Source organism: Haemorhous mexicanus, chromosome 4 (assembly GCF_027477595.1).
Source record: "Haemorhous mexicanus isolate bHaeMex1 chromosome 4, bHaeMex1.pri, whole genome shotgun sequence".
Classification (NCBI taxonomy): Eukaryota; Metazoa; Chordata; class Aves; order Passeriformes; family Fringillidae; genus Haemorhous; species Haemorhous mexicanus.
Genome location: NC_082344.1, coordinates 23288174 through 23310190, shown reverse-complemented (window position 1 = coordinate 23310190; position 22017 = coordinate 23288174). Strand labels below are relative to the sequence as shown.

Genomic DNA, 22017 nt, shown 5'->3' with positions numbered 1-22017 from the left:
AAATTACTAACTTTGCTGTTTCATGTTGGAAAATATAGATAGGAAAATAAATGAAGCTTTGAAAAAGGCATTGTATGTGTCACAGTGCCAGAAAGACCAGGACTTGATTGTGAAAAAGACCAAGTGTGTGCTTGAGTTTACTCTTGTGTAGGTGTATGAACTCAAGTGGGTATGTGCAGAAAGTTCTGAGCAGGATTTGGCTGCCAAGGTGCTGTGGCTGAAGTTCAGGTGGTGGCTGTTAGTTTGATCTTCCTCCTGGAAGCCCCAGTGCTTGGGCTGGGTGAGGCTTGTGGGGATGAGGGCAGCATCATCTTCAAATCATCTTGTGCCAGCTACCTTGCCTTGTGCTTATTTCTTCCTTTACACACATGGCATTAAAATAGCTCCTAACCTGAGGACAAGTACTCTGTTTTCTGGCTGTGCTGGGTTCTGTCGGTGGTACAGGTCTCTCATGAGTCAGACGTGAGTCACAGAGCCTCCTGCAAAGATGCAGGCTGTAACATGCATGCAGAGAACAGATCACTTTCACAGAGTGCAGCCCCTGCTTTCCAGCTCTAACAGGAGCAGCAGGAGGTTGGGGTAAAGACTTTGGATCTCATTAAATGCCAAGGATGAGGCTGAATTTTTGATTGGCACCTGTGCTGGAGGTGCAGTGGGGAGATAGAGCGGGGCATAATGGATGTGTTTCCCAGCTGCTGGCTGCATACAGAGGGACCCAAATAATTCAGGTCCCAGCTCAGCTGTGCTGAGTTGTTGAAAAGCACCTGTGAGCAGCATTTCCTGGGCTGCCCTCTTCCACCTTCCAGGCAAGGTCTGCTGGTGCCTCTCCAGTCCCTACAGCACTTGTCATGAGCTGCACCCTGGTCTCAGCAGGCAGGGGCAGTGACGTGTTTTGTGTTTCAGAATAGCAGAAACTTTCTTCACTTTATATAAAAATAAAAGCTGTGTGAAGCAGCTGAGTAAGATGTCATCCTGATAGTGTAAAGTTGGCAGGAGAGGCAGAGGCTGCGCTCGTTCTCCTGGATGCTCCTATGAGGAGATAATGAGACTGTATTCAATATGGGGCTCGGTGTTTGAGCATTGCCTGGCTTCTAAAGGCACAGAGTTCAGCTGACTTCTCTGTCATGAACTATGCCTGTGTAAAAATGTGGCTTGTAATAGGATTTTTTGGATATTCTGTGGTCATAGTTAAAAGCAGGTTTTTGAGAGATTCAGTGTGCTGCCCTGGGTCTTAAGTGTGGTTATCCCTTTGGTACATCTGTGGAAGCTGAGCTAGTCTGAAATATAGCTTCTGGAGTATACTTAATGTCATTACAAATTTTAGCTGTTAAATTCTATCTAAATAGCTCTAACTTCTCTGAGCTACTTACTGACTTATACCAGTTTTCTCAGGCATCATCCTTTTTTTAGTTTAAGTAAACTGCTATTGTATAATTTTGATTATGAGAGCTGAGAGCATAAGAAAAACACCCAATGTCATGAGGAGGGTGACTAATGTTGGCAACACTGGGGATGCTGATAGACATTAGAAGATAAAAGAGAGCAGATGGTGTTTCATGGTTTGCTTTGCTTATCTTTGCATCTCTAATGCAGTCTTTTGAAGAACATTACCTGAATTTAAACCTTTTCCTTCTCTCACCAAAAAAAAAAAAAAAAAAAAGGCGAGAATAATCATGTTTTCAAAGCAGAGATGCTGTTATGGTCACATCTGGTACCTAGAGTGTCTCTGCACTCAGAGACACTGTGTGCAAACATTTGTGCTTGGGAAGCAGTGCTTTGTGTCAGCAGTGATTATTTTATTCTTGACTTTTCCCTCCAAGGCTTCCCAAAGAAAACAGAAATCACAAGTAAACATGGCCTGCCCTTGACTTCCAACCCATGGCAATCCTCTGGGATTATTTTGCTTTGTAGCAGTGCAAAGCACATCACACTTCCAAGTGAACCTCAAGAAGCAGTCTGGGAAATGGAGAGGTTATCCAGAGAAGGGACTAGGAGCTGGTTCCTGCTGTGCAGTTTGTAAAGAGCAAGCATCAGAGGGCCTTTTATGTGCTTGTGCACTTTACAAACCTCCAAATAGGCTCTTTCTCAGCAGTTATGTGGCATTGGGAGACAGTAGTTGATGGGAAAGGACAGAACTGTTGTCAGAGAAGTGTGCTGGCACATCTATACCATTCCCAATCTGGCAAATGCAGAGTTAAATCTGTCACTGACTGTACAAAAAGCTTGAACAGATTCTGTGTGTATCATGGGAGGATGTGATAGATGTCTGAAGAAAGATTATATTTAGAAGGTAGACAGAGACTGGTAGAGTTCTCTGAGGAACTTCATCCCAAATGTCAACAAAGCTTTTATAGTAAAAGGAAAAAAAAATTGAGAAAGTTTTTCAGAATATGCTATACTGGTGGAGGAACTGCATGGCAAGAATTGCTGTGGGTACAGACATATCAATAAAGACAGATTGGTTCATGCTCCCATTATGTACCAATAATACAGCAAAACTCTCCAGTGCAAACTTAGTCTGGAATTTCTGCAGAGTGAGTTCTCTCAGCATTTTGGCAAGCTTGTATTCAGTGCGGGTAGCTCAGGCTGTGGCTGCAGTGCTGTGGAGTTACAGGTTCAGCTCTGGGGGGCAGGAGCCCAAGCCCCAGGCAAGAGGCCATGAAGTGCCAGCCCTTGGCAGAACAGAGGGCCCTGGGACCTGTAGCCCAGCCAGGGGACACTTAGGGATGCAGTAGGAGCTGGTCATTCCAGATTCTCCTGCCCTTACACTGTGAGGGTATAAAAGCCCAGGGGTCCTTTGTTCTGAATTCCTCCTCAGAGGCACCAGCTTGAGCTGTAATTTTGTTGTTATTATACCATGATTAAGGTAGTTAAAAAGTGGAGTCATCTGAAAGTGTGCTGTGAGAATCCTGGGGTCCAGCTGATGAGGAAGACTATTGTGTGTGAGTGTGGGGGTGTAGCTATGAGGGGGCCTCAGTTCCAGCTCAGGTGGTGTGAGTGTGTTGGACTGGGAAGTGTCCTTAATAAGCTCAGCAGCTGAAATGAATTACTTGAAGTTCCTGTGTAGAAAGACAACTTTTAACTGCTATTGATTAAAAATGGGCTTTTGAACAGTGTCAGATTGCTCTGACTAAAGCAATGTATTATGGAAGGAAATAAAAAGTTGCTTTATTCAGAGAACTGGAAAGCTCCTTCAGTATTCTCATGAATACTCATACTGTGCTGGGAGACTTGAACAGCCGCTGGATGGTTTACTGAGATTTCAAGTGTTTGAATCAATTAAAATTGAGAGTCAATGTGGTGAAGCCACAGCATCAATGTTGCCCAAGCTGGAGTGCTGAGTGAGGTTTGGTCACTGGTGCATTTTAGCAGTTTTCAGCTATTGGGCCAGCATTCTGGAATTGCACTGACAGCCATCTAGCAGGGAGCAGGGCTTGGAGCAAAGCAGGCAGTCCTCTGGGGATGGAGAGGAGAGAAGCTTCATCACTTCCAGAAGCCTGGCCCCTTGAGCCAGGAAATTTTCCTGTGTAACAGGAGACCATTCCTTACACAGGTCAGTGCTGACTGGGCTTGGACTGCTCTTACCCAAGGTGAAAAGAGCACAGTGAGATGAGGATGGTGAGGTCCTCACTGAGGGGCCATTCAGCAGAGGAGCTGGGACTTGGAGGGGCAGCAACACGTGGCTGCTGGGTTTGCAGTTAGTAATCCCAAAGTGGAAAAGCAAAAAAGGAACAAATCTAAAGCCGAAGGGGAAACAGAATGTATTTCAGGCAGAAAAGCAATGCTGCCTGTGACATGAGCTCAGCTGATCTGGGAGTGTTGTCAGCTGTGGGCTGCCCCTTGCTGCCGTAAGCTCAGGTCTCAGTCTGCTGTCTTACAGCAAAATGTATTGCTCATATGTAGCAGGTCTAAAAGTAGGCTTTTTCTGTGCCAAAAAGGTATTTATTTTAAGCAGGCAAGGGAAGAAGGAATGAACACTTCCTTTAGGGTAGTTGCAGACACTTGTCCCATGGAAGGAAATTGAGTAGTGTTTTCAAGATAGAAACGCTGGTGAGTTATCCACATCCAGTCTTAGTGGTGTTACAGGCTTTTGTATGTTCGATTTTACAGTCCCAGCCAGGGGAGAAGCTGTCTCCTTCCTCTGTGGCAAGAGCTATACATGAAGACTTGGATGCCATGAGACAGAGAGAGAGAAACAGCAAGCGTTTCTCACAGCGGCTTGTGAGAAGTTTTAGGGAGCTGGAAAGATGTGATAACTTTTTGACTATAAACAGGTGCTTTTTTTCTACTTTATTTTTCTGTTCCTCTCAAGGACAGTGTGTGAGAAAGGCGTTTCTGTTACTTAGCCAATAGAACAGAATCTATCGTACCACTCTATGAAAACCGCGCAGTTCTTTTGAATAAAGCGCTTCTTCGCCTTTGCTACGATCCTGCCTCTCGCCTGTTCCTGCCCCGACCCCGGCGCAAGAGTGACATGAAGATGTGTGCTTTTGGCTTGAATGAAGCACAGCTCTTGAACTGAAGTTGACCAGCTACTTGGGAATTGGTGCTCCAATAATACAAAAATAGTCTTGGTAGATAAGTAATCTCTCAGGATGGATAAGTGATCAATCAGGGGATCTAAAGTCAGTGCAGCTGCTCTGGTATACACCTGCCAAATCCATGGTTCTAGATGGATCCCTCATATGTGTTACCTAGTGTGTATTTTAAGAAAGTGGTATGTCAAGGAGTGGTACAGCCCTGATGCACCGCTTACATATCTGTCAAGTTTCTGATGCATATCTGCTATGTCTGGGCTCTAACCTCTGTACTGAACGGCACACCCGCCGAATGGTGTGGCAAGTTAGAAGGCAGAGTTGTTCTTTTAGTCTCTGTGGTGAAGCCTCTCACATTGTCTGCGAGATTGACAGGTGCTCTGACATTTCATAAGAGAAGAAATTGATGGGCTAGCCAGTGGGTGGACATAAATTTACATCAGTTATAGGCTGTTCGTTTTTGCTAACAGCGCACTTTGCCCTGCTGTTTATTTGTGCAAAATCCATTTTAAGCTAGAGTAGGAAGCCATATTACTTTTTAGTTAGCATTAAAAAAGGTCATCTGTAAAATGGAATAAAATGAAGTTATTACAGGAATAATGAAGAAACAGTAATTGAAATCCAAGGAGGTGTAAAGAAGGAGCTGTGAATGTGGTGGCTAGGATACAAGACAAAGTGCCCACAGACCATGAAAAGTCAGTGCTTCCTCATCACAACCTGCAGCTCTTCTCAGTGGCTTTCTCCTTCTCATAATGTGTATAGAGCCTTTTTCAGAATATGTTTCTCTTCCCCTGAAGGAAAAGTCAATTTGCTGTACAATGCATTCATTTTTTACTCTAGGTTTTTCATATTATTGGATGAGCTAGTCAGTGTTTTTTTTCTACAGGAAGGGTGGACTGGGCTGTGGTACAGGGCTAGTTCTCTGTCTGAGCCTGTCACTGGGAATGCACCAGCAGTGACCTGCTGGCCACCCATGAAATTTAAGAATCATATTTTGAAAGCAGTTATTTTGGCTCATAAAAAATATCCAGGAATTACCCAACACTGGGTTGGAAAAGGCAGATCCTGACCCTAAGGTGTTTTCTGTGAAGTTAGAGAGTCCTTGCTGAGGAGTGGGGCCTGACCCATAAACTCCTTGCCCGTGTTTGTAATGCTGAAGGCTGAATTAGCAGGGACTCTGAGCAAACTGCAGGAGCCAGCACACTTGAGGTGATTAATGAGAAGCCTGAGCTGGTGCTTTACGCTGAAGATGAGTCATTAATAGAACAGGCATGCTAACAGGCACGGGAGAGGCTTTGTGTGGGAGGCCACAGGAGCCTTCTCTCCTCGGGCTGCAAGCAGAGTTGAGCCAGCACAACAGGGCTGCTTACAGCTCAGGGCTCCCTGGTGTTTCATTCCTGCTCCTTGGTTAGGGACACATCTCCTCATGGAGTGTGGTGGATATTGGGATGACAGCAATCACGGGTGCTTCAGTGGGGATGAAGGGTTCAAGTGTAGTAGGGGTATTGGTGCCCTCATATCAAAGCCCTGCGCCTCTGAAGAGGGTGGTGGCAGTGTTGCCTTCAACAAGTTGAGCATGTCCCCAGCCAATATTTCTGAGGCTCTTAGCTTTGAAGAGCACAGAGTAATTAAAATTTATTTTTTAAGCCCCCAAGATGGACATGTGCTCTGTGCATGCAGGTTATGTAGCTTGTGGAGTTCACAGCCCTGTCTTTTTCTGTCTATATTATTTCTGTCTTCCTTTTTCATTAGTTTAGAAGGCAGATCAATTTTTAATTGAAGCGATTTTTTTTTTCTCTGAGGAAAATGCTGGTACATTGTATTCACATAAAGGAAGCAGTATTAGATTTGAAACCAGTTAGGATTTTTTTTCCTTCTGTGATGGTTTTTCTTCCTGACTCCTAAATATTTAACAGGCCACTGAATGATCAAAGGTCTCTTTAGGATTTTAAAATGACAAGATAGGAACGAGTTTAAATTCCCCAACATTTGCATTTCTGACAGCAAGAATGTGAGAAGCAATGTCAAATGCTTGAAGTCCTCCCACTTGCATAGCGATCACTGAGTCATTTTACTGATAGAAGCCAATTCAGAATGCTTTATCCCTTCTATAAATGTTGAACCAAACTCAGCTGGGAAATGGGAGCATCACCCACACAACACAAAGCACTGGAGCATTTTTCCTCTGCACAGGGTAATCAGCAGCACAAAAGAAAAAAAAAAGCCTCAAGTGCTGAAGGGATTCTGTTCCTGCAGTGAATAGTCATTGGGGGAATGTTGTCTCCAAAGTTTGCTTTGACTTAACTCTTGGTTTTCCCAGGGCTGTTGGAACTGGTGTTAGGAACACATTTCGTTTGGATGCTGTCTCTTTATATCTGAATCTTAATGCTGTGATTGTAATGAGGGTACAGTAGGAGAGCTCACTTGTCACTGATTTCATCTGGGAGATTACAGATGGATACATGCTGAGTCTGTCTCACTGGATGAAAGTGGTTTGCATCCAGTTTCCAAGATATCCTACCTTACCATACTAAGTAGTTAGATTTTTTTGGCACTTGAAACACCTTGGATTTCTGAAGGTGATTCTTGATTCACTGCAGCATTCTGTTAGTATTAAACCTGTGTGAAAGCTTTGCCTTCTGTGCAGCTACCTACTTGCTTAAGTGTATGCTTGAAAATCTTTGCTGAATCAAATGAATGAATTTAAATGTTTAAAAATAATTCAAGTTGAAGTAGATCAGCTTTTAAGCTTTCAGTAGCCATGTTATTTTAAGCTTCTCTTGTCAGATTGCTTACATATTTGTCATGGTTTAAGTCCAGCTGGCAAATAAATACCATGCAGCCACACTGTATGGTTTACATTTGTTGTTGTTGCAAAGAATGTGTTGAACTTTTCTGCAATAGTCTATTCAGTGCTAAATTCAGAAGTTAAAAATGCTTGGAATACTTGAGGCACTAGTTCTTCTGTCTTAGGGTGGCATTCTGTAAACAGCTTTTTGAGGGTGCTAGTTGGTCCAGAGAGCATCTTGGTAGAAGTGACTTCAGGTGAATGGAGCCCTCTAAGCATCCACACCTGGCATATTTATGTCTGTCCCAGGTATGGGAAAGAGATTAATAACATTAGAGCAGTCAACTGTTGCTTTTTCCAATGCCACTGCCTTTCTTGGATAATTCCAGGCAGATGAGCAACTAAACCACAGAACAAGGATCAGTTGGTTTGTTGCCTTCTTGTATTAGAAATTATACACATGTGTAAAAGAAATCACTGCTTATTTCACTGCTATGTTTCCTCACTGACTCTGCTTGTTGAACAATGCTTGTTATGGAACAGTAAACACATCATTTGGCTTTATGCTAAACAACTACAAAAATTATCATGCTTTAATGAGAGCCATTGCAATACCCCTATTGAGGGAATGCACAAATACTTATCAGATAACTGAAACAGAATTGTTTGGAGCTTGTTATTAAAAGGTGATGATACAGCATAGTGCTGAATTTCACTTTGTTCATGTCAAAGTACATTTACCCTTAGCCTTGTATTCCACAGAAGTATTTTCCAGTATGGGTCATTTCTAAAATGATGTTTGTCCATAAACTCACCAGCTGAGTGCCTAACTGATACTGCTTGAGTGTTTAGAAACACTTGGGCATCGAGCTGTGGGCAGTCTTTCAAGTCAGTTGTGCTCAGATCTGCATGTGTGATTCTCAAGATCTGGCTCTAGTTCTTATCCAAATGTTCATCAAACAGCACGTGTAGAGAAACAATCTTTATGGCTGGTACCAGATAGGTCTTATGTTGTTTCCAAACTACAGGGAGTCATATGATAAGTACACATCTTCTTCTGAAATATGGACTCATCCTGTCAGTCTTTATGTTTCGTCCTCAGTTCTCAAAATACAGAAGAGCAGCATTTGGGTTTCTGCTATGATAGAAGAAATGTTTTATTGCTTCAGGCAGTGTATTGTTGTTCAGGAACTACAAATCTGGCTTGGAGAAGAAAGAGCTATACCATCTGTAATCAATTTGTTACATGTGTTCTCTCACTCCTCCTGTGTTTTAGCTGAGCATTCTTGTCTCTCATAGAATAAGCTTTGTTGGTAATCAGTCTCATTGATGTGACATTCATGAAATTATTCTTCTTCAGCTTCATCTGTACTTCCATAAATCACATGTAGCTGACTTATGCCGTGAAATTGAAGAAAAGTGGTTTGGTTTTTCCTATGTATCCCCAAAGTAGATGGTGTAATGAGTGCAATTACTAAGCAGCATTTCACTCAATACTTCCTGGCAGAATTGTGGTTTTACCTGCTATTCTGGATGTTGTGAACAGAATAAATTCTTTTATCTCGCCTACTGTTTTTGTGTGCTACCTCTGGCAAAAATTATGCATACCTCTTTGTGTGTATGCATAATTTTTTCTTCTAGTATGCTTAAATATAAACAGGGTGAGGGCTGGAGTATGATTGGAATTCTTTCTTTCAAATCAGGAGAGTCGATGTGAAAAGTGATATTTCCCTTTTGTTCCTAGTGGCTATGGGACTGACTGCTTCCTGTGAATTCTAGCAGTTTATGGTGATAACTTCACTGTGTCTTAAATGCATTCCTGGGGCAGCCCCTGCTGAGCTGGTCAAGTTTGAGGAGCTACTGTGATAATTAAAAAGAAAGGACCAGAGGGAAAGTGTCATTTTAACAATTCTAATAACTAACATTTAGTGCTTTGATCCTTTAAAGGCAGCTCTGCATTTTAATGTCAAATGGTTTAATAGAGTTTATTAATAGAAGGTTGCTTCTGGTAAAAACAGTGCAGCAACAGTTCCCCTTTGAAGTTTCATCTATGGCTGAGATCATCAGTTCACACTGGTTCAGGTAGTTTTGGAATTTTGGCACCACTGGGGCTTGCCCTCTTTTTCCTTCTCAGCAGCATGGTGAGCAGCATCTCTGCTCCACTTGGCTCTGTTCCAAACAGCAAGTGGTCACATCCCAGCTCCAGCAAGACACAACCTGTCTGCAGCTCTCATAAATGAGCACCACAGGTACAGGGTAGCAGATGCTCTAGAGGTTTTTCCTGTGTTGTGTAGACAGAAAAAACTGGGTTAGCCCAGAGAAGACTGAAATCAATCAGGATAATGTTTTTTCCAATAGCAAACCTATGTTACTTTAAGGCTTTTAAGTGGCTTTTCCGAGACATCTGTTGGGAATGATTTGGGAAAAGGTCATCCTGCCTAAAACAGGATTCCTCAAAGGCCATCCAAACTTACAGTCTTTATGACTTCTTATATATGAAGTAGTAGTGAAGACTTCTCTGGTGTCCATCCCTTTTGGGAGAGCAGCAGGTGTCTGAAAAGGGGGTCATAAACCCAGGCTGCCCTCAGACATACAGGTGTAAGTATGGAAATGGCTCTGTGAAGGGGAAAGCTACACCAGGCCTTTGCTGACAGAGATAGAACAGAATTTGGCCTGGGAAACTGTTGCTTTGAAGTCCACACTCATGCAGTGTAGAGGATGGCAGGCTTCAGTCTGCTGCTTTCTTGCAGCTAAGCCAGAGGAAAAAGCAAAGATAATAGCAGTGCAGGGGAGGAGGGAAAGACAGCACAAATATTCAAGTATTGTATATGCATACTACACCATACTAAGTAGGCTTTATTAAGAAATTCTTTCCACTTAGTTAAAAGGAGTTATTTCTTCTTCGGTGGGAGAAGAATAAACTGAAGCCATGTTGGTGATGTTTGTGTTTTGTGCCACTGAGCTGTGATGTAACCTTTCCCAGTTGAAGTAAAAGCTCAGAATAGTTGTGTACTTGCTTCTAGATGAAGAGTGTCACTTCAGGAGTATAAATTTTAAAATGCAGGCTGTCTCTCGAGTTTTTTGTAGTGTTTGATCTGCTGCTGAATGGATCACAATGGCAAGAAATACTCCTGAAACCTTTGTAGTTCAAATAATTGTTGCAAGTGGTTTTTTTTTTTCAAAACAAGGGCTGGTTTACTCTGTACAAGAAATATATTTTAAAATTCTCCAGCTGGGTAAAGTGCTGTAATAGGTTGGAATTGAAGGAATGCTTTAGAGAGATGCTCAGTGATAATACCTGAAGGGTGACCACTTCATTCATAACATGTCCTGTCAATCAGTCCCAGCCTTTGAAGGTGACATCCTGCCACTGGATCACCTATGAGCCCACAGCTCAGTGTGCTGGAGAGTACAAGCAAATGAGTCAGTGCTGATTGCAGTAGCTTGTCTGCTCATACTCAAGGAAAAAGCAGAAGGGAGCAAAACCTGCCCTCTTCCCAATACCTGGAGAGAGAATCTTCCCCTTTCTTTAAGAACTTCCTTGGGAGTGAGTGTGAGTGAGCTTTGTGACAACAGCCACAGGAGATAGATAGGGTGCAGAGCTGGAACGTGTGCTCTCTCTGGGGCCATGTGAGTGGGAACTCATGCTGTTCTTAGTGCCAAAGGGTGGCTGGGCCTGCAGTTCTGTAAAGGACTTTTTCTAAGAGTAGGAGAAATAGCTACGGTTTAGAAGTTGCTGTTTTACATAATACAGTGTTGAATCAACTGTGTAACTGGACAATTTTTTAAGAGGAAATTAGTTTTTCTCCCTTAATTTTTTCTCAGAGAACATGTACTCATGGAATCTATACAAATCTAAACTTCTGGAGTTCATCTGTACTAAAAAAGTACTTAAGGTTGAAATGTGATTATGATATTCAAACTGTTTTAAATAAAGTATGATAAAATAACATTTCAGTTCTGCCTGAGACCACACTATCTCAAGTTATCTTTACTGACCTAGTAGAGTCAAGTCTGACCAATACTGCTCATTTCTATGCTGACTTCCCAGCTGATGTGTGCCATTTCTCTAGTTAATGTGCTCTGTCAAGGTCATGCACTAAGCTCTAGTTTTATTTAATGAGGATAATGTTTAGATATCGTCCTTGGAGGTCGTTCTTGGTAATGGGTTCACACAGAATGGAGAACCCTCCATTACAGAAAGAGACAGATGGGTTTAGCTAATCCCATGGAGCTCCTGAGTGACATAGTGTCTGACAGATTCCTTAATAGTCCTCTCTGTTCTAGGATGTGATCATTCCTGCTGTTCTCCTTTGGCATCCCCCAACATACCCAGCCAAGAGCATTGTGTAGACTGAATTCTGTGTTCAGGAGAAGGCTCCCTGGAGAGGCCTTTTTAATACATGAGAGAATGGCTTCCTTTTTTTCTTTTTTCCTTTTTGCACTAGGGTGACATTTTTGGCTTATGTTACTCTTTGACTTTGTAATTCTTGTTTGTGTACTGTTTGCCCATCATCTTTGATTTGGTTAGTGCCCAAGTGACATTTATATACACTTTTTGCTGTTGAGGTGCATGTTATTTATTTCAGTCACTTACTCAGTTTTGTCCAGGTGTCTTTATGTAGTAAAAACAATTAAAATAAACTTGGAGTGTTTATTGTTCCTTCTTACTGCGTAAGATTGAGCAAACAGTTCAGTGCAGTCCTTGGCCCTTCTTCCTAATCCTTACTGGAATTAGTGGTATTATTTGACTGGAGATTAATGTGGAACTGCAGTCTGAAATTTCAGTTTCGAGAATGGATATTTGTTGCATATAGTGACAGATATTGTTTGAGCAGATCTATTATTCTAAATTATTGTTATTACCTTGTTCAGGAGAATGGGAGGAGAGGCATTTCTGGGCCGCGTCTCTGATGTGATGTCTAGTTAGCATCACCCCCACTAGAAATATTCTAGTTAATAGAATATTCTAATATTCTAATTCTGCAGTTAGAAATAACTTCAGTCTTGCCAAATTATGTGCTCTAGCTTTTTGTTTCCCTGCCCATGGAGTTTCCAATGTCACCATGGATTTGGGAAGCAGAAGAGGATGAAGCTGGAAGGGCTGTGTGTCCTGGCTGCATTCACATGTGCTGCTGATGTCACATTGACTCAGCCCTTAGGCAGCCTCTTACTTTGTCACCTGGAATTGATGCATGTCTGTTGCTGTAGAACTCATGTCAACTTGTGGTGTGGTCTGTGCAGTGAGCTGGTTCTCCATGTGATCCTCATTTATCAGCAAATAGCAACATTCCAGGAGTTCTGATTAGGAACTTTACCACCCTGGTTAATGCAAACATGAATCTGAGTTTCAGCAAATTTGATTTTTCTCACAGAAATGTTCCTGTTGTTCTCTGAAGGCATCTCATCTGTCCAAGTAATACTGGGGAATTTTAAAGGAAGGAAAGAAAAAAAAAATACACAATCTATGTTGTACTGAAATTTATTTTTCAAGGCATTTGCAACACTTAGTAGATTATTGTAAACAGAAGTTATTTCCAGCTATTTGTAGAGGTGGAAATAACTGAGGTGGACCTGTGGTTGCAGGTTACCACAGACACTTTTTCCTTTTTCTGTAAGCCTTAGTTGTTTTCCTTTTCACTTTTGTCATTGCCAACTGAAAGGCATAAAAATGCAAATCAGAACGCAGCCTGTAGAACTTGCAGGCACTATTTTAGCCTTCATTGGATTTGTGCTAATGCTGATATTTATTTGTTTAATTAAATGTCTCTTCTTCATTTCAACTCTTGGTTTGAGGAGAAGGAGGGAGACAGTCTCATTTTATTGGTATATAAATGAGTTGTGCACTGGAACAGCTAATTTCTTTCCCACATAATGCTTTCTCATCATTTCCTTCACTTAGGTCTTCAACTTAGGGATAATTAAAACAGTTTGCTTTATTTCTAGATAGTGCACAGATAGATCTCTGTACCTCTGGAATGAAACAGCTGGACTGATGATGGTGCTTTGTCATTTACAGCTGAGTCTTGGAGGCACTGATGATTGCAATGAGCGAGCAGGAGCTTTGAAGTATCTTAACCTGACCTGGCAACTCAGTTGTAACTTTATAACTCAGTCAGTTCCATGAACATAATGTCTTAGGACTAGCAAAGTAAATTAATTGAGGCCATTTTAGCAGAGCTTTGCTTTGCCTCTTGTTGGATTCTTTGTTCAAGGGTCTTTCTCCCATCCAGAAAGTCAGACTTTATGGTCAAAAGATCTGTAAAAAATGAGTTACCAAATGAGTAAGACAGTTATTTTTTCACTTCAGTACAGTATCCAGGTGGGCGACATTTTGGAGAAAAAGGAATGCACATTATTTTCTTTTCAAAAGGGAATCTTAAGCCCATAAGCACAGCAAATTGCTATTCAGCTTGTAGCAGGAGGCAAGTTTTCACAGGAGCAATAACAGCTGCGCTGGGGGTATAAGAAAAGAATCCCAAAATTTTACTTTAAGCTCTGCCATATAATGACTGACAGCTCCTGACAAAGGCTCTCATGAGGTGGATAATACAAAAATGAAATGGGCTTAGTCAGGCTGTAGGGACATGGAGTTAGCAGTTGTAAGGGCTTGAGGCAGCCCTGCCGAGTTGCAGGTTTGGGATGCGGTAACAGGCACGAGACCAACAGCTTTAGGGGTAAATAACTTTATCCCTAAATAAATAAAGACAGATTGCTAGTGCAATTATCCAGACTGTAACAACAACAAAATTCAATAATTCACTAATGCTGGGCTTCAATTAACATCTGGGCCTGCAAAGATGTATGTGCCCATGGCTGGCAGGCATTACTCTATTAGTATGTGATAATTTTTCAAGGTAATGATGCTTTTAGATGTGTATTTTCTTATTTTGAGCTCCCACAGGTACCAGCTGGAGTGTGTGTACAACAAATGGGCTATGTTAAAATTGCTTTGCATGGAATGCTTTGGTGGGGTCTCAAAGGACTTTCCAGAAGATTATCTTGTAAACCAGCTTTTCCCCTATTCTAGTTCATTGCTTTCTCAATAAGGCCTTTTGTCTCGGTTCATAGGTTTTTCAATTCACAGTTTTAATTTGATTAATTTACACAGATTTAATTTAATCAAATTTAATTGGTTCACAGTTTTACATTACAAAACACTCAATAACAGACTGGCAAGTGATGTAGTGACCAGTGCTCATTGAGTTCTAATAATTTTGCTGGAATTAGCTATGACTTTTCAGGTTACATTAATCTTTTAGTTGTTTGAGGCAAGCCTCATTGTATTTATTGTTGTCAGTAGGGCTTTCAACTAGAGAAAAGGTCCTCCCACAATATCTGCATGGGAAATCCCATAGAGGTCCCAAAACCAGACAGAAAATCAGCAACCATGAAACAACCTGATCTGAGTTTGGCGGGGAGGGAGTTTATCAGTGAGCATAAACACCTGGTAGGGGTGGAGGTAAAGGAGATTGAACCAGATTCTTCAGTGGTGAAATGGCAGGAAGCAGTGGACACTAAATGAAAAGCAGGAAACTCCACTTAAATATAGAAAAAAGGTTTTTCACTGTGAATTTAGTTGAACACTGGAAGATGTTATCCAGTGAGGTTGTGGAGTCTCTGTGGGAATGGTTAAAGCCTGATCAGGTGTGGCCCTGAGCAACCTGCTCAAGGTGGGCAATTTCTGGAGGTCTCTTCTGGCCTCTGTGGTTCCTGGCTTGCAGAGTGATTGCCTCTTGCCAGTATAAACGTTCTAAGAGCAAAAAGTTTCATAGCCTGGTTTATTTATCTCAGGATGCAGAATCACTCCAGAAGGAATTAGTCTCCAGTTATCATGAGAATTATGCATGACTGTAAGATTTCATCAGTGTTCATAATGGAGAGAAAAAACATCTTACTAACCACGGAGATGGCAGAGTATAGTGTTTAGATCAGTCACTAAATTACAATTATAACTCTTCCTTTTGAAGTTGCTCTTGTCTCTGATTGGGGTAAATTACCTTTTTTCTGATGGCAATAGCTTGGCATTACAGCACCAACATGTCACCAGGAGGGCAGAATGCACACTCCTGAAGGTGACCCTTTCACTACATGGTGCTGACATAGGAGCGCTACCAGGAGTCAACCACTTGGTCTGTTTTTCATGGGTAGGGGATCTTAAACAGTCTCTTCCCTTCCACCAGGAGTGTTATGAGGTAGGAAAGAGAGTGAAGGGAAAGAATGGGGTGCAATTTTCACCAAAAACACTGAAATAAGTAAAACTTATTTGGTGACATTTGCATCACAGAAGGAATCGTTCTGAAATTTTGTCAAGTATTCTGTATTTTAACAGGCCCAGGTCTTCAGGAGGAGTTTTTTATTAGTTTGATTACTGTTTTATTCCAGAAGTGAGTCATTTCACACTGTTGTGCACAGAGCTCAGCAGGATTCATTCCCATGGTAAAAGAGGAGGAATCCATGTTTTGGAGCCATCGCAGCAATTCTGCTTCATGCTCCTGTATGCCACTTATATTCATACCTGTTCTTTGAGTCAGAACTGGTGCCCAGGGTCATGCAAAAGTGTCACTTCCCCATGATGGGATACCATCTCCTCTTTGTTTATAAAAGGACACAGGTTGCTTGATCAAAGGAGAGAACCTCAGGGAAGAGAGGGTGTCCCTGTATTCCTGAGAAAAGTGTGCAAGGGCTTGCCAGGTGGCCTGGCAGCACATGGCCTTTGTGCAGCTCTCATAGGCACATGTCTTCAGCAAGGCAGGCAGAAGTGCTGATAGCACAAAGTGGCACCCCTGTTAATGCCTGAAAATAGCAGTGTGGTCTGCTCTGCTTGGGATATGCAAAAGCTTTTTTCCTGTAACGTGGGGTCCAAGGGCATGAGACACTCTGGAGTCAAAATAGAACCAGAGTGACCATGCTTCAGACTGATATATGGGTGGGTAATCATTTCTCCTTAAGGGAATCCTTAGGGGACAAGTAGAAGTCCTCACCTTGCCATTCTTCTAACACCTTGTTGAATGGGTGAATTGTAATTTCCCCTTTCAAAAGTGTTTTTCCAGCAAGAGTTCCTGCTCCCCATTTAAAAACTGCCTTCATTTCTGAGAAGCTTTAGTTGAGCTTTTCAGATGATCTAATATAAAAAAAAATCTTCCCTCTGGAAATGCCCTTCAGTGTGGTTGAGAGAGGTTGTAGCTTCTAGAGAAAAATGTGTCTTTCATACTAAGACAAGAATTGGTCTTTTGGGTGGTTTTCCCCTTCCATAACTGGATTAGGATATGGAATTACTGATCACAACAACATAAAATTCCACTTCTTTGTTTTAAAGGAGTTAAAATAGGATTTAAGGTGTACCTTGGGTGGCTCTGTGTTACTGGGGTCGGTGGTTTATTTTTGTGATACCCTTACTTTGGGGGGGGCTGTACATCAGAAACAGAGCATGCCACCATTTAGAGTGAGGTGGTCGCCTTTGCTGTGCATTTTTATGCAACAGATGACCTTGAGCAATGTCATCCTCATCTGAACTGCGGTGACATCAACATGAGAGGTGGTGTTTGTGGTGCTGTTTGCAGCTGGGTAAAGGTGATAAACCTTTCCTGGGCAGGGAGTTCCCTTGGAGATTTGTTATGGCTTATGATTTACTTCCTTTGAAAAATGTGGTCAATGTTGTGTTTTTCTAGCACTGCTGGTTGTTTTATTTGAAGCTGTAGAGAAATCTACTTCCTGAACTTGCTGAAGGGTCTTGGAAAGATGATAATTTCAGTCTTTTAGACCTTGTGTCTCAGTATCATCCTGATGGACAGTCCAGATCCATTGCAGAGGTTCCTAACAAAACAACAGCATGCAAACTTTGAAGCTCATATTTGAAATTCATCTGGGAAGTGTTTTTCCTTGTCATTTATAATGGTCCTGGCAGTTTCACTTGCCATCTGTTTTCCTGCTACAGATAACATTAAGCAGTGTGCATGCTTTCTTGTGTGCCCTCAAGCCTGATTTTGGGCACAGTCTTACTCCATGAGCTGGATGTTAGCTGAAGCTGTTCCTTAATGGCTGGGGGAAGCAGAAATGAAGTTACATTTTGGATTAAGCAGGAGAGCATGCAACAGGAGCTTTAAGTCTTTAGAGCTGGTCTGTTAGGTCAAGGACACAGTAACAGCTGTAAAATTTGCATTGCACATTTTATTTGGCTATTTCAGTTAAAGCTAGTAAGGATTGATGCTACTTTTCATACAAGCAAACAGGCAAAAATGCTATTAAAAATGTGTTTAGAAGCTAATGTAAATAAATACTGAAATCAAGTAATCTTGGGAGCTCAGGGGTTTTAATAAGATGAGGCAGAAATGTAATTTGGCCCAGTTTTTCTCATAATTTCAGGCCTGAAAAATTACCTTTCGTGTTGAGCACCCCAAATTTTTGGCAGTTCTAGAAAACCAAACTGGTGCCTATTAGATACCTAAATAAAGGTACTTGCAGGTACTTCATTGGCATCCTTTGGCTTTCTGGAATTTGTCCATGTTGTCTGTGCCATAGAGCAGCTCAGGGTGTTGACTCAGAGTGGGCACACGCATGGAGGGAACTTGGCAGAACAGTTAGACTGCACACAGACTGTGCTGCTTACCTCCAAAGGAAGAGGCATAGAGGTGTAATAGGACCAGATATCTCTTCAAACTGCACCTTTTAATGTCTGAAGTAAGAGCTGAAAAGAAGAATCTCTATTATGGCTATAAATTCTGCGCATCGTAGACTTGGATGACGAGGATGAAAAATGTGTACCTACATATGTATCAGAAAGGTGCCAGAGCCAAGGAAGAACAGGTATCTGGCAGATGAAGTCACAGTTTGTCCTTGGGGTGGTGCAGAAAGTGAGGAACAGAGTGTTTGTGACTAAGGTCGCCTGGTTAAACCACTGAGGTTTGCCAATATGTGGCAAATGGGGGAGCACAGTAAATACTGTGGGAAGGTAAAGAGGGTTTAGTGCCACCTTTTTTTGCATTTTATATTCTGTGTCAAGCTTTCAGAGGTGAATTTCAGGTTTAGCTTCGCTTATCCTCATTTTGTCTGTATCCTAAATTTAATTCAGTGCCACTATCTTACTTATAGATTTTGAAGAATTATCTCATTAGTCTGGTTTATGATTAACTTAATTTTGTATTTCTGTCTACTCTACCAGCCTGCAGGTAGGTTTTTTAAAATTAATTCCTTCCTGAGTGTCTGTAATTGGTTTTAGTGCATTTCTGTCTAGGTTGACACCTGTTATAAGTCAGCATAGTCGCAATAGATCCATTGAGACACTCCGCCTGTTTTCATATCAGTTTTCTTATAGTTCAGGATGTATGCCAGCAGCCTCTGCTCTGGCAGAGCTCATGCTTCTTCTCTGTGAACTTCTGGAGTAACAACTGCAAAGAGGATTGTCCCAATTGAAATATTGTGGGTTTTTTCCTTTGTGTTGGTCTCATATAGTAAAGAGCATCTGTAGTTCTAGGAGGATAATAATCTTTCTTTAATAGTCTTATTCAACACATTATTCCTCACGCCATTGCTATCCTGTAAATTCCAGGAGTCTCTTACTAAAATTGCTGTATAAAATTGAAGTGCTCCTATAATAAAGAAAGAAATGCAAGAAGCTGGGTAAAAGTATCATGATGTGTCACATACCAGTAGTGCATAGAGTAACGTGCTGTTTGACATAAGGAGGCATGTTAAGGTATGACCCATTAAAGGAAAAAAGAATTTTCCAATACAATTAGGTTCTAAAACAGAAGAAAACAAGCACCATGTTTCCCCCTTTTTGCAATATGAAAAGACTAAAACTTTAAAATTAATAATGGTTTATGACAGGGTGGATGTGTCTATAACATAAAAAAAATAATTGAATTACTGTTTTGTGTGTCTTGATATTGGCCTGTTTTTACAGGCACTTTTGCAGACCTGTCACTGTGTTCCCCAAAGCAGTTAAACATGAATTAATGTGATAACTTAATGTGATACTTAAACCATTTGTGCAGGACTTTGTTTCCTAGATCGGTTTCTTAAGGCACAAAAAACCCCTTGTTTTGGTTTGCTTCGTGACTCGACCAAAGCATTTCTGTGTAATTAAAATATTTTCCCAAGATATTCAGCAAGCTGGTGGTGGTACTCTTCTTTTATTCACGTTGACTTCTTGGCCTGTCCGTGGCAAGGGAAAAATGAGGTCTCAGCTATTCTAAATTATTATTATCATTCCCATGGAATACCCCTGTGAAACATGGAGAAGATCTCTCTGCAACTCATGTCCCCTCACTCTCCACAACCCCTGGTAATATCCCAAAACCAAAGGGCAGGCCAAGAATTCAACCACTGTTGGGGAAGGAAGCTGACACTTTGGTGGGAGTGCTGAGGCGAGCAGTCGCTCACTTTTCTCTCCCTGTTTTAAACGTAGAATGAAGAAGGCTTCCTGCAGGAGGGAATGGTGAACAATACAGGTGCTGCTGTGGATCCTGAGAACGAGGCTTACGAAATGCCTCCAGAGGTAAATCTGCTGTGGTGTTGGCTGGGAATGCATGTAAGAGAAGGCCACAGGAGGAAGCTGCATGCTCAAGTCACGTCAGCCTGGCCCAGGCTGGTGCTGGGAGCTGCAAGGGCACAGCAGAAACGTGGTCTCTTTGGCCAACATCTGCCAGAGGTATAGTGCTGGGAGTCACAAAATTATTTTCTTTTTTGATAGTAAGGAAGTTAAATGGGAATTTATTTTCTGTGTTTCAAAACACTTGTGCCTGGGTTTTGAGGAATCCTTTTTTGTATGTTTACTAGGGAATGCAAGACAAACTGCATCTTCATAGATTGTCTGAGGAGCTTGGCCACTCACCAGTGCATCTTGCTTTGTGAAGCATGACCCTAAGTTAATGCAATTATGGGAGTAAATTATTTTGTTGGTTTTTATGAATGAGCTCTCTGCAAGGTCTGGCATGATGCACTGTTAGTTGGACTAGCAGTTTTATGGTGGCACAGAGAATAAGACTGAAAATGAGAGGTATAAAAAATTTAGGCCATGATCCAATAAAAGACTTAAAGGCTTGAGGGTAACATTTTGAATATCACTGAAATGATGGATGCTGCTCATGTGGCCATAGTTAAACATGCCTTTAAATGATTTGCTGACTCACATGAGGATCTTCAGCACCTGGTGTGCTGTTCATCCCAGAAGCAGTATTCCTTCCTCTCCTGGTGAATTGTCATGGGTGGCCTCAGGAGTTCCTGGCAGCATCAGCTGAATGGTGTGTTAATCACTGTAGAAGTCTAATTCTCCTCTAAGTACCATGACTTGTACAGAATCTGGGAAATGTGACAAAACCCAAATACATTTCATAGCCTGGTCACATGAGAATCCATAATATTTGGGCATAGAATCCATCAGGAGTAGAATGAATAGAGAAAATAGGATGTCTTCATCTAAAATAGCAGTAGTGTTGATTTCTGTTCTCCCTCAATAGGAAGAGTATCAAGACTATGAGCCTGAAGCATGAGAGTCCTTTCCTTCCTTCCTATCACCTGAAGTCTACTAACTACTCAAGACATCCCATCCTGTACAAGTGCTGAGTTCCAATGTGCCCAGTCGTTCAATTTTTTTACAGTTTTTACGGTGTATTTTGAAGTCTTCCATCAGCAATGATTGGAGTATCTGTGACTGCATCCACCTTGTTTCAGCATTTCCCTCCTGCTGAAATGAAAGCTGGTTGGCAGGGTCATTGTTGTGCTGTGGATATTGTGGCTTCAAGTTTAAAAGTTAAAAAAGAAAACATTAAGTGAAAACACCTAAGTGTCTACTGCTTATTTCTAATTCTGTACATGTTTTGTTGATAGGCTGTCAGTAATTTGATATTGTTTAAGATACAGTTTTTATTTGTTTCCTATCACTATTCTTTCTGTGCAGAGATGACTTATTGTGAGAGCTTTATATATATGTGTATGTATTATACATATAAAAAAAGTAATTGAGCATGAACTATGCACCTATAAATATTAGCTGTTGAAATTTTATTGTTTTGTGATGTGTTTTATTAACTTGTGTCTGTAAATAATGGTGTTCAACTGAAGCAAATAAAATGTAACCCATTGAAAAGGAATTTCTAAGTTAGTGATGATTTCTAACACCGCCTTTCCCTTCCAAAAGCCCCTGTTGAAGCATTCAAGCTGTGTTGCTTCTTTTGAAGAAACTGGAGAAGCAAAATCAGAAAATGTAAGCCCAGTCTGTACAAAATCCATGAAGAATGAGAAAATCTGGGCTGCCACTGCAGCTGGGTGCAGCTTTGCTGACAGATAGATTTGTTTGTAGGTTAATAAACTTGCTGTTGTAAGGGCAACCTGAAAGTGAATGAAGCCATTAATAATGGGCTGCAGCAGATTATCAGGAAATCAGGAGGCCCTTTGAGGAATTACTGTTCCAAGGTTGTTAAAGTGCTGGGATTTACAGTGATGGCTTAGTTGCAGTGAATTTGTCTTGTATAAAGTCTCATTTTGCTGAAGTACAGTCTGCTGTCTATTTTTAGGCACATGCTGCCTGGATATTTTTCCATACAGTATAAAGATTTAAATGTTGAAATGGTTTTACTTCTATCATGTTTTATTTTTTGTTATTTTGGATGAAGTGTTGGCTCTAACCTGAAGTGGTTTTGTGTTTAAGGTTTTCTAGTCTTGAGTAGGATTTTGAGCTTAACTTGCAACTAC

At 41.3% G+C, this 22017-nt stretch overlaps 1 protein-coding gene across 2 annotated transcripts in view; it reads left to right on the top strand.

Annotated features, from left to right (window-relative positions):
• SNCA (synuclein alpha) overlaps positions 1–21416 on the top strand; it is a 63752-nt gene extending 42336 nt beyond the window's left edge. For both annotated transcript variants that reach the window (XM_059844105.1, XM_059844106.1), the window contains exons 5-6: positions 19733–19822; positions 20784–21416. In XM_059844105.1, the coding sequence (XP_059700088.1) occupies positions 19733–19822; positions 20784–20816 (123 nt within the window). In that variant the 3' untranslated portion in view covers positions 20817–21416. The remainder of the gene's footprint in view (positions 1–19732; positions 19823–20783) is intronic.
• Positions 21417–22017: the final 601 nt, after the last annotated feature.